Source organism: Mauremys reevesii, linkage group 4 (assembly GCF_016161935.1).
Source record: "Mauremys reevesii isolate NIE-2019 linkage group 4, ASM1616193v1, whole genome shotgun sequence".
Lineage (NCBI taxonomy): Eukaryota > Metazoa > Chordata > Testudines > Geoemydidae > Mauremys > Mauremys reevesii.
Window position 1 is genome coordinate 56,377,797 of NC_052626.1, and position 17,016 is coordinate 56,394,812.

Sequence of the window (17,016 nt, forward strand, 5' to 3'; positions counted from 1 at the left end):
GTTGTTCCAGAAATGCCTTTGAGACTATTCTTGGCCCATTTTCCTCTGGAACCATAAATAACTCTGAGATTTCTCTCTTTTTACATGTCTCATAATATTACCATCACTGGAAGTGGATTCAGGTGCTTAGATATTCATCAGGAAACCTGGATATCCAACGATGCTTGGACGAGGAAGGAGCTGAACCTTACATCGGATCATAAAACAGTAAGGTCATATCGGGTGTACACAGAGGTGCAGAAGTCCCAGAAAATACAGACCATTCTCTCCTTGTGCTAAAATGGCAATTACCCTCTGATTTCAAAAGGAGTGCACCTGTTGTGAAACATAAGGCACAATGCATCTGTGAACATTCAGCACTTGCTAATAAGTACTCTGTCACAGTGTGCAACAAATTTGATGCACTTGGCACTCTCCCAGATGATGCAGAATCAGCTTGGACAATCATAAGTATGGTCATCCAAAAAGTCGTAGATGCCATTCTAAAGCTGGAATTCTAAATGCAACATCCTTGACTAAACTGATCAGACATTTCAAATTTTGCAAAAGAAATCTTAGACCAGACAGTGCCATGACAATGGGGTATTTTTTGAACAAGAGTAAAAGTGGATCATGAAGCTTATTTTGAGAACTTGGCAAAAGAGGTAGAAGAAGGAATAAGATCTAATAAATTATGATCACTTTGATCCAAAACTGGACTTTGTGCAGGGTTTATGCCGATAAATAAGGCTGATGATAAGGGTGTCCATGGAGTGGAGCATCAGAGAAAGGGCTTTCTGTAGCCACAGTTGTAGACAGGAGAAGCAAAGAAGAGTGAAGGCAGTGACATATGTGCACACCACCACATGGCCAAGAGGGAAAGGCAAGTTCTGGCTGGAACAGAAGGACTGGAAGTTACCGAAGCAATCAGTTCTAGCGGGGCCAGGAATCTGTCCTGTGGTAGGTAGGCATACACAGGGACTGTGTTGATGTGCGTCCCGATGAACTCCAGAGACTGCGTGGGATCCAACATTGATTTTTCGAAGTTTACATTCACCCCCAGGGAGGAGTAGAAGCAGCAGGGAAGTCAATGCTCAAGCTTTGTGTTTGGATTGCACTGCCAGCAGCTAGTCATTGAGATAAGGGAAGATGAGAACACCTTGATACCAGAGGTAGTCCGCCACTATAGAGAAGACCTTGGTGAAGACCCAGGGAGCAGCAGTGAGTCTGAACGGTAGAACCCTGTATTAGAAGTGCCAAGAGCCCACAGTAAACCTGGGAAATCGTCTGTGGGTCAAATGGATATCTATGTAATAGTAAGAGTCTTGCATATGAAGAGTCATAAACCACATGCCTTTTTCTAGCGAGGACGATATGCTGGCCACGAGTGTGACCATATGGAACTTTGGTTTGTGTATGAAGCAGTTGAGATTACAAAGATCTAGGATTAGTCTCTATCTCCTCTCTTTCTTGGGTACCTGGAAGTAGGTGGAATAGAACCCTGTATCTTGAAAGGCTGTAGCATAGGCTCTATTGCCCCTCTATGTAGGAGGTAGTCCACCTCCAGGGCAAGGATACTGCTGTGAAAGTGGTCCTGGAGGCAGGATCAGGATGGGGGATGTGGATGAGGTAGCGTTGTGAACTCGATCATATAGCCATGTTAAATGACACCCAGGACCCACTTGTCCATTGTTATCATGCTCCAGGCTGGTAGAAATAGCACTAGATGACCCCTGAATGGAGTGGGGTGCAAGAAAGGTGGGTTGCAAATTGGTTGACAGCTCTCTAGATGCACTGAGGGCAGGTATTCAGTACCCACCGAATTGGCGGGTAGTGATCGATCGGGGATCGATTTATCACGTCTAGTGTAGAGTAGACGTGATAAACTGATCCCCAATCGCTCTGCCGTCGGCTCCGAAACTCCATCACTGCTGAGAGATAGAGGCGGAGTTGACAGGGGAGCGGCGGCAGTTGACCCCGCGCTGTGAAGACACGAGGTAAGTCGATCTAAGATACGTCGACTTCAGCTACGCTATTCTTGTAGCTGAAGTTGTGCATCTTAGATCGATTTCCCCCCCCGACCCCAGTGTAGAACAGGGCTCAGAAACATAGCTTATGCAAAGACTGAGTGTGTAGTATCAAGGATTGTGCTGATGGGCCAGGCAGATGGGGCCACTGAGTGTCCTGATGCTTGTGAGGAGGCTCATAAACCCACTGGTGGAAAAACTGAGGAGCTCTGTATCATTGTGCAGTAGGTGGCCAATAGAATTTGCACTTGGGTGCTGGTGTATAAATGTCCAGAGATCACAGATTGGCTCTAGAGTCTTTGAGTGAGAATAGAGAATGTTAGTCTTCTGGTTGAAGAGGTGAGATTCATTGAAGGGGAGTTCCTCAGTTGTGTTCTGTACCTCCCTCGGGAAACCAGAGGAATGTAACCAGGATTCTCTCCTCATGATAATCCCTGTGGCCTTAGTGCACAAAACGTGTCCACCAAATCTACCGTGGCCTGGAGCGTCGTCCTGGCAACCAAGCTGCCTGCCTCTAAAATAGCCTGGAAATAGGCATGGCCCTGCTGGTGAAGCTTGTCCGCAAATTCCGCTAACTGGCCGTAATTAAAAAAGCCATGCCTTGCCAGTAATGCCAGGTAATTAGAGATGCGAAACTGAAGGCTGGATGATGAAAAGACCTTACAACCCAGAAGGTCCAGTCTCTTACCCTCGTCAGTCGGAGTGGAATGTGGGTGCTGCTGTCTAGCCCACTCGGTGCCAGCTTGAATAACCAGGGAATTGGGTGAGGGGTGAGAAAGTAGAAACTCAGACTCCTTCACCAGTACAGAGTACATCTTTTCCACCCCCTTCAGGGTGGGCGCCCATGTTGCCGGGTATGCCAGATGGTGCAGGCCAGTTGGAGAATGGCATCATTGATCGGTAGCACCACTTTGTTCCGATACTGATGCATGCAGAATGTCCAGTAACTGATGCTGGCTGTCCTGCAACTCCTCCAGTGGAATGTGGAGGGCCTCAACCATCCTCCTTAACAACTCCTGGAACTGGTGGTAGACATCCATGGGGGGAGGAAGGAGTTGAGGACACTGCCACATCTGGAGATGAGGTGGGGAGCCGCTCCGGATCTGGCAGTACCATTGGAGTCAGGCTGATTGGTGCATCCTCCAACCATCGTTCCAAATGTCTACCCAATGAAGGCCAGAGTGGGGGACTCCTTTTGAGCACTTCTAAAAGGCTCTGAAGGCAGATACTGGGGCCAAGACTCCCAGTATGGCCAACCAAGCGGATCCGATAGTTGCTGTGGTGGTCCCCATGAAGGGAGGAAAGGGAGAATATTGCCACTGGGCCAGCAGAGCCTTCAGATATTTTTGCTGTTGGTAGGGGAATGGTGGACCATGTGCACCATCTGAATCTTCCAACACTGAGAAGTCAGATCCTTGTTCAAAAGGCGGAACCGCTGGAACCAGTAAAAATGAGAATGTCGCAGGGGAGCACTCAGGAACATGACCTGAAGGTGGCAAGTCCAAATCAGGGGACCAGAGTCTCTTTGGAGCCAAATGTACTAGAAGATGCAGGGATTTCATCTCATCTAGGGCAAACAGTTCATGAGATCCAGGAACCAATTTGAGTCCCCCGGTGTCATTCCACAGACGGAATCAGAGGTGGAACGTGGGCAGAGGGCTGTTTCAGAACTGATGATTCCTGTGGTTCCGGCAATACTGATGAAGAGGGGATAGGATACTCAGGGGATGGCTACTCTTGCAGCTGTACAGCGCTGGGAGTTAAACCTGTCTTCGTACAGCTGAGTAGGGAAAGCGCTGCAGGTTGTCCACACTGACAGCTACCAGCGCACTGTCGTGGCCACATTTGCAGCATCTGCGGTGGCACTGGGAGCGGTGCATTATGGGAAGCTATCCCAGAGTTCAAGTGGCTGCAACGTGCTTTTCAAAAGGGTGGGGTGGGGTGGAGTGTGACAGGGAGCGTGGGGGAAAAAAGAGAATGGATTTTTGGAGCCGACACTGTGTCAGCTCCCTGCCTTGCAAGTTCCGACCCCCTCCACCACCCCTCACTCACTCACTGAAAGCAAACAGCAACTGTTTTTTCCCTCACAGACCAGATAAGCAGCCGCGCTGAAACAGACCCCCTCCCTCTCTCCCACCCGCCGCGCTGCTTCTCTCCTCAAGCCCCCTCCCTCCCCCTCTCTTCAAGCAAACACTAGCTGTGGGCATTCCAAAAGGAGCCCCCCATGCCTGCCTCTGCTCATTCACAGCAAACACTAGCTGTGTTTGTTTTTTTGATAACCAGCTCCGGAGCCCGGAGTTCACAACAAAACAAAGAGGCATCACAACAAAACAAAGAGTTATCTTCACTTAAAAGGATTATGGGAAGCTTCCGGAGGTCAGTCACAGCGTACTAAGATTATTCCCTGTTTACACTGGCACCCCAGTGCTGCAGCAGCAGCACTATACTCTTTATTCCTCTCGTGGAGGTGGAGTACAAGCAGCGCTGTAGCCACGGAGATACAGCGCTGTATGTGCCTTGCCAGTGTGGACGGGGAGTGAGTTACAGCGCTATAAAGCCACCAACAGCGCTGTAACTCTCAAGTGTAGCCAAGGCCTCAGTGACTGGAATTGGTGGGTCTGGCATTCTATGTGACTTCCTGTAGTGCTTGTGGGCCTTGAAACACGCCGTTTCTCCATGGTCAGAACTCGTGGAGGATGCAGTGTCTCTCTTGGGCCTTAGCACTGGTACTGGTGGAACTGGACTAGAGCTCTATGGTAGGGGGCATATTCCTTGACTGCTCAGGCTGATGTACAGAGAGGTTGCTCAGCCTTGATCTAACTGCAGGTACTGGCAAGGAAGGAGAGGCAGACACTGCCCCTGAATGTGACATGGGCTTCCCCCAGGAAATAAAGGCAGGGTTGGTGCTGTCGCTGATTGAGAACAAGTGAGGGCAGGAAGCGCAGATCTTGAACCTCAGCATCTTCAGCATAATCCAGTACCCAGGTGTGGGTGCTGGAGGTGGACGGCAGGGAAACCACCAAAGCAGTGTCCCAAAGTCCTTAAATCCTAAGAAAACTACTACTAACACCAACAACTACTACCATCACCAAAAATAACGCCCCACAATAAAAGCAGCAAAGAATCCTGTGGCACCTTATAGACTAACAGACGTTTTGGAGCATGAGCTTTCGTGGGTGAATACCCACTTCGTCGGATGAAAAAGTTTTGCATCCGACGAAGTGGGTATTCACCCACGAAAGCTCATGCTCCAAAACATCTGTTAATCTATAAGGTGCCACAGGATTCTTTGCTGCTTTTACAGATCCAGACTAACACGGCTACCCCTCTGATACTTGACCCCACAATAAAATACTAACTGTATACAAGAAATTCTGAAAGTGCATCACAAGAGATGAAAGAAAAGCAGAAGCTCCAACTTGGACCATGCAACACCGAGAAGGAATTGAGGGTGCAGTCGGTCTGCTCCACCCTTTATTGCCTCAGTTGAAACCATGAGGAAGAACAAGGGTACATGTGCGGACCAATGGACACTACTACTTTTAAAAGCTGTGGATGTATGGTGCATGCGCATAATCCTCAGTGGAATACAGATAGGGACCATCATCACTCAAAGAAGAATATAGTATTCCAAAGGCACTCATGAGTTATGCATGTCATTATAATGATCCTTTCCTAGCCACAAGATTAAATGGTGTTAGCACCCTACAAGAAAGCGATCCTTTTAGCAATAGTCAAGGTTCCATAATGATGAGAAGTCTACGTAAATTAGGTAAAGTCCAGTGATAAAGGAAAAAGTCTTAGTGAGGAATAGGCTGAATGTGACAGCATGAAGCAGAAGATGTACTAGTATAACTATTACTATCATCATTACAATAATATGGGGTTCTAAGGACCATCCTCACAGCATTTGGGTGCCATCCTTAGTCCTGGGGAGTTATGGTTCTTTTGTCCAGTCGTCTCGTCAGACAGATCATGATTAATAGCACTTGTATTGTTGTGAAATATAAAAATGCCACATTAATACTCTGCAGCATAAGTGTCTTATCTACAAGACATCTCACAGCATGAAATAAGAGGCCTTGAAAATTTATCTGAAGAAACTTGAAGAAAGAACATCACAGGGTTTTTATGTTACAGCTGCTGCCTCTTATTAGTCTTGCCAGCAAACTATTCACAAAATTCATTACTGCAGCTAGCGTCTATCATTATGATACCTCTGACACATTATGGGAAGGCTCAAAGTTTTGCCTCATTTCTTTCTTCTTCTTGTAACCATCTGTAAGCCCTTGTTTTTTTTAAAAAAAGCTAGAATGCTCCAAGGCTGTTCTAAAATTAATAATAATCAATGCCAGCAGCATCTCAAGACCCCACAATTCCAAGCCAGTCTTTGCCATTGTTTTCCCTCCATCACACGCAAGAAAGCAGTCTTCAATTTGGAACTTTCCAGCAGTTATTTTAAACAACAGTAAAAAGCTTTTTAAAATACGAAAATTACCTAAACAGTGTCCTTTTTAATATGTAGCACAAGCACCAAAATACCTGATCTATCTGCGTCCCCTGAAAACTCTACAGTCAGAGACAGATACATTTTTTCCAAGCTGCTTTGGCTCATTTCTATCAATAATAGGACTTGTGCTCAGAACAGTTCCCATCACTTGAAAATGTACAGCTCAGTGTCCATCCCTCTTGTTGTCATATGGTTTTGGTATTTTCACTTTTGGATAAGTTTTTTATACTGCCATCGAAGCAAAAAATTAAACACCTAACAAACTCAAAATATTATTTCTAAGTTCTCACTTGAGCTTCCCTGAGCTGAGGGCCTTTGGGGATAGGGATGGGGAAGAGGGAGAAGGAGAAGAGGAAACAAAGAAGGGAGCCAACATAAACAGGCATATAGAAGGCAATCCGATAGAACCACTCTTAAAATCCAAAACAGTTATACATGAAAAACACAACACTAAAATCATAACACTGGATGTGACATATAAAATCAAAATCTAAAGTCAATTAATTACCAGGGGAAAGGGCGGGGTTTAAATTTCAGATTAAGTTAGCAACAGCAACTGTTCACTTACATATTCACTCACATGTGCTTAGTTGGAAAACTAATTCTACTTTTTCTCATTATTATGCTGACACCAAAAAAGGAACACACATAAAAGCACCCACTTTCATTCACTTTAAGAAAAGATAAAAGAAAATTTCCATGTAAATAAGTTATATCAAAAGTTTTGTAACTCTCACCTTGTTGAATATCCCTCATTTCCAGGTGCAAACTGGATATCAAAATTCCTACAGTTTGAGATCGCTTTCCATCCAGCAGTTTGATAATCTGGAATTATAAAACAAAATGCTATTGTAGTCAAAATTACCAATCTACAAAAGCTTTTGTTATACAAGAAGAGCTAGAAATGCTAATTTGTGAGTTAAACTGAATGCTGCTCAACCCTTTTTATTATTTAAATGTGATATAAAGCTATGACAATCTCAATCTTCTCCTGGCCTTCTGTAGCCACGTATATCGGTGACAAGACATCAGCTTCTTCAAATTATTTAAACTTTTCAGTTCAAAAGGGACCACAAAACTTGGACTTCAAATAACGGTAGTAAATACAACCCAGTTCCAAAATGTAGTTCATACCAGCACCAGTAAGGAAAGATCATCCTTTATTTGTAGGATACTGTCTACCAGTAAGAGAAACCCACATCAGATCTTTATTCAAGAAATGCATATTCTTTCCACTTACCCCCATCAGGAGAATGTGGTGCAGTAGTGTGAGATATTTTGAGTAGGACTGTTGATTAATTGCAGTTAACTCATGCAATTAACTAAAAAAAATTAATCACCATTAAAAAATTAATGGTGATTAATTGCAGTTTTAATTGCACTGTTAAACAATAGAATACCAATTGAAATGTATTAAATATTTTGAATGTATTTCTACATTTTCATATATATTGTATTCTGTGTTGTAATTGAAATCAAAGTGTATATTATTTTTTGTTACAAATATTTGCACTGTAAAAATAAACAAAATAAATAGTATTTTTCTATTCACCTCATACAAGTACTGTAGTGCAATCTCTTCGTCGTGAAAGTGCAACTTACAAATGTAGTTTGTTTTTGTTATATAATTGCACTCAAAACCAAAAACATTTACAACTTCAGAGCCTACAAGTCCACTCAGTCCTACTTCTTGTTCAACTAATCGCTAAGACAAACAAGCTTGTTTACATTTTCAGGAGATAATGCTGCCCTCTTCTTATTTACAATGTTACCAGAAAGTGAGAACAGGCATTTGGATGGCATTTTTGTAGGTGGCATTGCAAGATATTTGTGTGCCAGATATGATAAACATTCGTTTGCCCCTTCATGCTTTGGCCACCATTCAGGAGGACATGCTTCCATGCTGATGACGCTCATTAAAAAATAAAGCGTTAATTAAATTTGTGACTGAACTCCTTGGGGGACAATTGTATGTCCCCTCCTCTGTTTTACCCACATTCTGCCATGTATTTCATGTTATAGCAGTCTCTGATGATGACCCAGCACATGTTGTTCATTTTAAGAACACTTTTGCTGCAGATTTCACAAAATGCAAAACAGGTACTAATGTGAGATTTCTAAGGATAGCTACAGCACTTGACCCAAGTTTTAAAAATATGAGGTGCCTTCCAAAATGTGAGCGAGACAAGGTATGGAGCATGCTTTCAGAAGTCTTAAAAGAGCAACACTCTGATGCGGAAACTACAGAACCTGAACTACCAAAAAAGAAAATCAATCTTCTGCTAGTAGTATCTGACTCAGATAACGAAAATGAACATGCGTCAGTCCGCACTGCTTTGGATTGTTATCGAGCAGAACCCATCATCAACATGGATGCATGTCCCCTGGAATGGTGGTTGAAGCATGAAGAGACATATGAATCTTTAATGCATCTGGCATGTAAATATCTTGCAACACCAGCTACAACAGTGCCATGAGAACATCTGTTCTCACTTTTAGGTGACATTGTAAACAAGAAGTGGGAAAGCATTATCTCCTGCAAATGTAAAGAAACTTGTTTGTCTGAGCGATTGGCTGAACAAGAAGTAGGACTGAGTGGACTTGCAGGCTCTAAAATTTTCATTAGGGGTATGGAATGGTTTCCATATGAGGAGAGATTAATAAAACTGGGACTTTGAAGTTTGGAAAAGAGACAACTAAGGGGGGATATGATAGAGGTCTATAACATCATGATTGGTGTTGAGAAAGTAAATAAGGGAGTGTTATTTGCTCCTTCTCATAACACAAGAACTAGGGGTCACCAAATGAAATTAATATGCAGCAGGTTTAAAACAAGCAAAAGGATATATTTCTTCACACAACACACAGTCAATCTGTGGAACTCTTTGCCAGAGGATGTTGTGAAGGCCAAGACTGTAAGAGGGTTCAAAAAACAACTAGATAAGTTCATGGAGGATAGGTCCATCAATGGCTATTAGCCCAGATGGTGTCCCATGTCTCTGTTTGCCAGAAGCTGGGAATGGGCGACAGGGAATGGATCACTTGGTGATACCCAAATCTGTTCATTCCATCTGGGGCACCTGGCATTGACTACTGTTGGAAGACAGGATACTGGGCTAGATGGACCTTTGGTCTGACCCAGTATGGCTGTTCTTATGTTTTGTACATAATTCTACATTTGTAAAGTTCAACTTTCACGATAAAGAGATTGCACTGCAGTACTTGTATTAGGTGAATTGAAAAAATACTATTTATTTTGTTTTTTCAGTGCAAATACTTGTAATAAAAAAATAAATATAAAGTGAGCATTGTACACTTCGTATTCTGTGTTGTAATTGAAATCAATATATTTGAAAATGTAGAAAACATCCAAATACATTTAAATAAAAGGTATTCTATTATTTAACAGTGCGATTAATTGCAATTAATTTTTTTAATCACTTGACAGCCCTAATTCTGAGTACATCTCAAAGCCCTCAGGTGACCTGATAATTTTAATTTCACTACAACCCATCCTCAAGTCCTCACTTCCCAACACATGTTCTTCTTGATCAAAGAAAGCTGATGGCTTTTCCTATTGCTCCTTCTCAACACAGCTCCTAAAACACTCAGATTGCTGAAAAGTTCTTCTTTCCAATGACAACTGAGCATCTGTCGCCAAATCCCAGGAGGAGTGAAGGACTTTGACCATCTTTTGAATATCAGATCATACATGTTAGTGCTCTGTGTTGAGCTCAAACTATTTTTGTGTGTGTATGTGTGTGTGTGGGAGCGATGTTAGCATATTAAAATGAACAAAAGATCCATATTCAGGTATGTATTACCTCAGAGTGGGGATAGGTACATACATAAAATACTGAAAGGTGAACCTTCACAGTTTTGGAGGTTTAGTTCAGCTGATGGCACAGATAGACCTGAGATGCAAAATTAGGATTTGAAGCCGAACTTCACCCAAGTTTTGCGATGTTTGTATCTGTGGTTTGGTTTGTACCATTAGAGAGATTTGACAGGAACAAGTCACAAAATTCAGATCCAGAGATGAACTTCCTCAAAATTCAGGAAGCATTTCATATCCAGGGTCTTGGCTCAGAACCATCACTCATTAATTAATTTGAAAATTCAAACACTTCACCAAAATCAGCCTCTCTTCAATCTAGATTTCAACAAGGCTGGAAACTTGCACAAATAAATGCTTAATAGAGGTTTCCAGCACAGTATGTCTGGGGAAATACTGTGAGAAACTGAATTTTAATCCCACCAACAGACACATTCAAATATAAATCAAAACAAAGTTAAACTTTTCCAACCCCCAAAATCATGATATAAGTTTTGTTATCCCAATAATATATTTTAGTGGCTCTCACAATAATGAAAACTGCAGAGTACAATATGGTTTTAAAAACCTCATACTAATTCATACAATTGTTTACTGCAATACTCCTATCTTATGGGCCCATTCAGGGACATTTAGCAGAACAGCCACTCAGCCAATTACAAATATAGAAGTGAAATGGGAGTTGGGAAACTTGTCTGAATAAATACAGAGTTAATTATTATTTATCAAGTGCTAAAAGTGTGCCAGACACTTCACAAACAAACAACAATATATGGTGCCTCCAACAAGGATCTTACAAGCTACTTATGACCATGCAGTAGAGGCTCACCACACAATTTAATGAATGCTAGTTATGCTACATATAGCATATTTTATGCCAGCACTGCAAATAAAACATATCCTGAAAGTCTTTATACACTATATTTACGATACCGTATGTTAGCTATTAAAATTAATTACGATAACTTTGTATTCTTATTCTATATGTTTTGTTCGAACTAGACAGAATCCATGTTCTGAATTCCCCAAATATACAAACATACAAAATTACTTGGCTACAAGTCACTGTATATGAATACTTTGCATACGTCACCTCCTGTAAAATGTGATTCTTTGTAAATGTTAGAAAGTACCCAGTATATAATGATCATTTTTGAAGCTGTACATGAATCTGCTAAACTAGGTAGCACATTAACTTCTAACAGGGATAATTATAGGCTTGACTAGTATGCAATTTGTATAGCATTCACTGACCTCAAGGTTGACCCTGTTCAGGGTCAAATTCATATGTTGTCATAAACCCCATTAGACATGCCTAGTTTGAGGTAAAACCTTTCCAGACTATACCTCATACAGATAATATGACATTTAAAATTAATACATTAGGGTACTTCAGAAAAGTGTTGATATGCTCTCCAGATATGATCAAATTAGTTCACGTGGCTAATTTTTCTTCTTGTAACTTTTGTAAAAAAATTAAAATTATTTGCAATGGTACATTTAAAAAAATAGAGATTCCTATTGTTTCTAAAAATCTGTATGGAAATAAGTACACATGGTCACAATTACCATAGATCAGACTAGACCAAGATTACTTGAAATAACTTCAGCCAAACCAAATCTGTGTGACTAAAGGCTAATATTTTATTCATTAGACAGCAAAAATGGTAACAATAAGACAGTAGAATAGCTCAAGTAGGACATACAAAACATATTAAAAATACAGTTGTATTGCTATGTAATTGCATAAGGAATTTTGTTGTCAGAATTTGAAACCAATGAAGAATTAGGGACCTTTTTCAACAACCAGATGCAATCAATATTAGAAATAGGGAATATATTTTCTGTGGCATCTCCTTTGCCTCAAATTATGGTCAGTTTCGGGAGGGTGCTGGCAGCAGAGTATAAACTCTATTTGAGAATTTTATATAGAAAACAGATGCAAGGAGGACACATCACTTCTCTAACTTATTAAAAAGCACAAGGTAATGAAATAGAACTTTGCAAAGGCACCATTGTTGTATTTAGTCTATGTTTGTTAAAGATGACCTGGCATGAATCACCTCTCAACAGTCTGCGTCTCTTGACTACGGCTGGCAATGACAGGTAAGCAGCTGACTTCCTAGCTGTTAGCTGATGCTATTCTGCCAGCTGGCAGAGTCTGTCTAAGACTGGACATGGCAGCCAACAGTCTGTCTCTCCTCTAGAGAATAAACACATCACTGAAATAGATGCAGCATCTTCTGGCTCAATGACAAGAATGTGACTGCTGCTGCTGTCTTATTCAGTCTATCCCCTGATCCATAACATAATTTGCCCTAAGTGGCTTCTACTGACTGGCCATTTAAAAATTATTATTAGGCTACTTGATTTGATGCAAAGCGTTCTTTGTATGTCTCTCTAATATCTACCATCTACTGTAAAAGTGGATACGTACTCATGCTTGAATACATTTATCTAAATTATTTTGACATCCCCACTAACGGGTGTTTCTTTAATGCAGCCAGAAATGCATCCCATTAAATGTTACATGACAAACATCATTGTTCTGTCAAATTTTGTCCCTGACACTTTGTGGTACATAAAACTGCAAAGATTAATGACAGGTTTCAGAGTAGCAGCCATGTTAGTCTGTATCCACAAAAAGAACAGGAGTACTTGTGGCACCTTACAGACTAACAAATTTATTTGAACATAAGCTTTCGTGGGCTTATGCTCAAATAAATTTGTTAGTCTCTAAGGTGCCACAAATACTCCTGTTCTTTTTGCAAAGATTAAGTTTAATTAAGCAAATAAAGGCAAAGTCCTTCCCTATACTGGTTCTTTCCATGACACTCAAATGCGTTGGGAGAAAGTCTCGCTAACATGCTGGCCTGCAGACCATAATGTCCAACACCCATACCCAGCCATTTAGCTTGTATACTGCAATTATCCCCAAGCATTTTTTAGGAGCCTACTGAAACCCACCTCAGAGTTACAGCTAAGTATACTCCACAATGCCATCAACTCCCTCCTCCCCCAGTATGTGCTCATGGGATTTCTATAGGATATAAAGCATCAGCCACAATGTCTTCTCCCTCTGCTCAAAGTAAGGCAGGATTTGTCCCTATTTGAATAATACATTTCAAGCAAAATTATGAAAAGCCATTTTGTTTTTATATTTTGATCTATATTTTAAAGTGCTTCAGGAGGCATTTAATTTTAAATTAAATACAGTAGGGGAAAATCTCCTGTTATTATTTGCACTTGCTTGATATAGTATAGAGAGGTGGGTGGGGTAATATCTTTTATTGGACCAACCTCTGTTGGTAAATGATAAAAGCTTTTGAGCTACACAGAGCTTTTCTTCATAGCAGATTAAATTTGTAAAATTACCAAAAATTAATGGTTCCTGTCTATGCTAAAGGGTATATCCTACACCCTATGTGAGTGTATAACTTGGTGGTAACTAAAGGAATGCACTCTTCTCCACACTGTACAATGGATGGAGAGAAAGGAAGAGTGGCTGGGAGGAACATTCACCAGAATTCTTCTGCTCAAACACTGTTTATTATTTCTATGTTGAAAGTTGAAGACGACCCTTGTGTTTCAACCCTGTGAAGCAGACAACTATTTCTGCAATATCTGCCTTTCTTGCAGAACCACAAAATGAAGTAATCATAATTTCTCATTTAATAGATAGAAAATTTGCTGACAGATATATCCTTTAAACTTAAATAATGCTCTTCATTCAAAATATTGACACATGTTAAATGAGAACATATGTTAATAATTACTTGAAGCCAGTTAGAGATAATAGACAACAGAAAAGTTATTATCCTCACTGTCATTCTGTGTCTTTGATATGATAATCATTGCACTGAGGGACCAAAAATGATTGATGGACCTTCATTTAGATCATACACGTGACACAAATTACCTGACATTTACCCATTTTCTTTGTAAGATGAAGAAACAGTGGCATCAGGTACTTCCTGCCATACTGTTCCTTGAACTAGTATAGAAAATACTAGCTTCTATAAGGATGACTATCTTCCTGGTAAATCCTCAGAAATATAGGGAAGACAAACACATACTTTAAAATATATCTAGCCTTAGTAACGTTAAGATATAAAGAATGCATACACTGCACATTACACTGAAGCACTTGTCTTCTAAAACACGTCTTTCAGGAGACATGGCATTGTAGTTTGATGCTTGCTGAGCCCATTTTTTTACTGCATCTCAAAGTCAGTTTCCTAGTTCTATTTTCCTTCCAGCCACCTCTGACTTTACAGCAGAAATCAAGTGTAGGGCAACAAGTCTGGGCTGTGCAACTCCCACAAGATGGGGGGGTGGGGTGGCTTCAAAGCAATGCATCAGTTTGCAAACTGCATGGATTAGGTCTGTTAAGAGGCAGACAAAGGCCAATGACAGTTTGGTGTGAGGGGAGAACTAGGATCTTGCAGTATATAAAGTTTTAGGTGCTTAAATCCAACATATGAAAGAGTCTATGCAAGGCTTGCTAGTCCTATAAGAGCATGTTGGGAGACTGCAGGTGTGGCAGATATCTCTGAGGAGTTGTAAGCCTGGCATACATCTATGAAGTCTAGGATTTCCAAAGGAACCTAAAGAAGACAGGTGTTCAAATACCATTAAAATTCAGTCAAAATTGGTGTTTTTTTAAAATTACAGTTGAAGTCTTTTCAGTATTATAGACATTAACTTTTATATACTCAATTCTTTTCAGTTCATAAACACTTATGCACTTAAAAGTTCATGTGTGGAATCTGTTCATAGTGCAAAAACTTGTCTACACACCAAACATTATGGCTGAAGTCTTCTTATACTTTCAGTATAACATAATATTTCTTTAAAAAATAATAAAATTTCCAGACAAATAACTGTGTCAACATAATATTAATAGAGATAGGTAATAGAGAGTTGCTACAAAAGCTACATGCAAAGAAAGTTATAATAAAAGTTAAGCCTTACAAAATATAGAAACAATCAGAGAAGGCAATGGTTGGATAAATGGTAAAATTTTCAAAAATACCTAAATTCCATTTTCAAAACCGATTTAACCATTTCCGAGGTTAAATCCCACCAATTTTCAGTAACACTTAGGCTCATAAGTCCCTAAGTCACTTTTGAAAGTGGGACCTAGATGATTTTGAGTATTTTACCTTAAGACTGTAGAACCCTTACAGTAAATACATTCACTTTATCTCCCCCCAAACAACCTTATCTTTGACCCAAAAGACATGCTTATCAAAAACACCACATCCTTTTGATTATACAAACACTTCTAAAATACTTAACGTATCTTCAAACTAGGTATGAGCTGGGAGAAAATGTTTAGATCCAAATATTTATCCCAAACTTCCCAACTTCTTGATTTTTGTCCAGGTATTTACAGTGTGACAAAGCTGAGGACTTTGGATCTGGATTAGGATATAAAATCCTACCTCCCAATGCACCAAAGTTCAGAGTCTTTCAGATGAAGAGTTTGGCTTCAAGCACTTTTCTTCCTTTCAACCCATACATTACCAGTAAATTTAACAAATCAGAACTGCCTTGCTGAAATTATAAACAATGCATTTTAAGGTGTATTCTGTATAGACATTACATACTGTTTTGTATCTAATTACACAAAAATAATGTTAAAAGTACCTTATTAAGGTTGGAAAGTCAAGCACTCAAAAGTTAGGAAGTGCCTCCTTGGGTATATGCAATATGATAGTCTTTAATTACATGAGCACATACTAATTTTTCCACAGGAACCCTGACTCATTCTGTGCACAGAATGGACAGTGCTCACGTAATTATTCAATATATATTGTTCTTTTCTTTTGGAACCAGGAAATACCTGGAATAAAACACTTTCCCTCTGTGATGCATCGGTGGGAACCGATTGTATAGTAATCAAGAGTAGAAGACAGTCTATTTCCTGTCATAGCAGGTTCTCATGAGAGCAGTCCCTGAAGAGGGGCAGGGTAGGGGGGTTGGCAGATGGAAGAGAAGTGAAGTCAAGTCGATGGAGTACCATATGGAGCATGTAGCGAGGGATAGCTCAATGATTTGAGAATTGGCCTGCTAAACCCAGGGTTGTGAGCTCAGTCCTTGAGGGAGCCATTTAGGGATCTGGGGCAAAAAGAAAATGTCAGGGACAGTACTTGGTCCTACTAGTGAAGGCAGGGGACTGGACTTGACTTGATGACCTTTCAAGGTCCCTTCCAGTTCTATGAGATAGGTATATCTCCGTTTATTTATTTATGACTATCAAGGCAGCCATGAAGAGTGTTGTTGTGTCAGCGGCATCAAGAGATGCCTGGAGGGAAGTTCATGCAACTGGCTTTTCTTCATCCTGGATGTCCCGGAACTGAGATCTGCATTCATGACAGAGCTTGTTCACAAATTCTGATAGCTTTCTGTAATTCAAAAAGTTACACCTGGACATTAAAGGATAGTAGTTTGCTATCTGCAGTGCTAAGCTAGCTAAAAGAACACCAGCTTCCTTCCAAAGGGGTCTAAGTCACTTAGAATCTCTGTTTGGTGGGGTGACTTTGTTCTGTACCCACCCGCACCACCAGGAAAATAGGGTTAAGGTGGAAACATAAAAATGATGCTTCCTTGGAGGGGAACAAATAAATGTTTCTCAGCCCTCTTTGGGGTCAGGGCACAGG

At 40.7% G+C, this 17,016-nt stretch overlaps 1 protein-coding gene across 5 annotated transcripts in view; it reads right to left on the minus strand.

Annotated features, from left to right (window-relative positions):
• The window catches only part of FMN1 (formin 1), a 346,645-nt gene that overhangs the window by 133,486 nt on the left and 196,143 nt on the right, over window positions 1–17,016 (minus strand). For all 5 annotated transcript variants that reach the window (XM_039536556.1, XM_039536557.1, XM_039536558.1 and 2 more), the window contains one exon: window positions 7,254–7,341. In XM_039536556.1, the coding sequence (XP_039392490.1) occupies window positions 7,254–7,341 (88 nt within the window). The remainder of the gene's footprint in view (window positions 1–7,253; window positions 7,342–17,016) is intronic.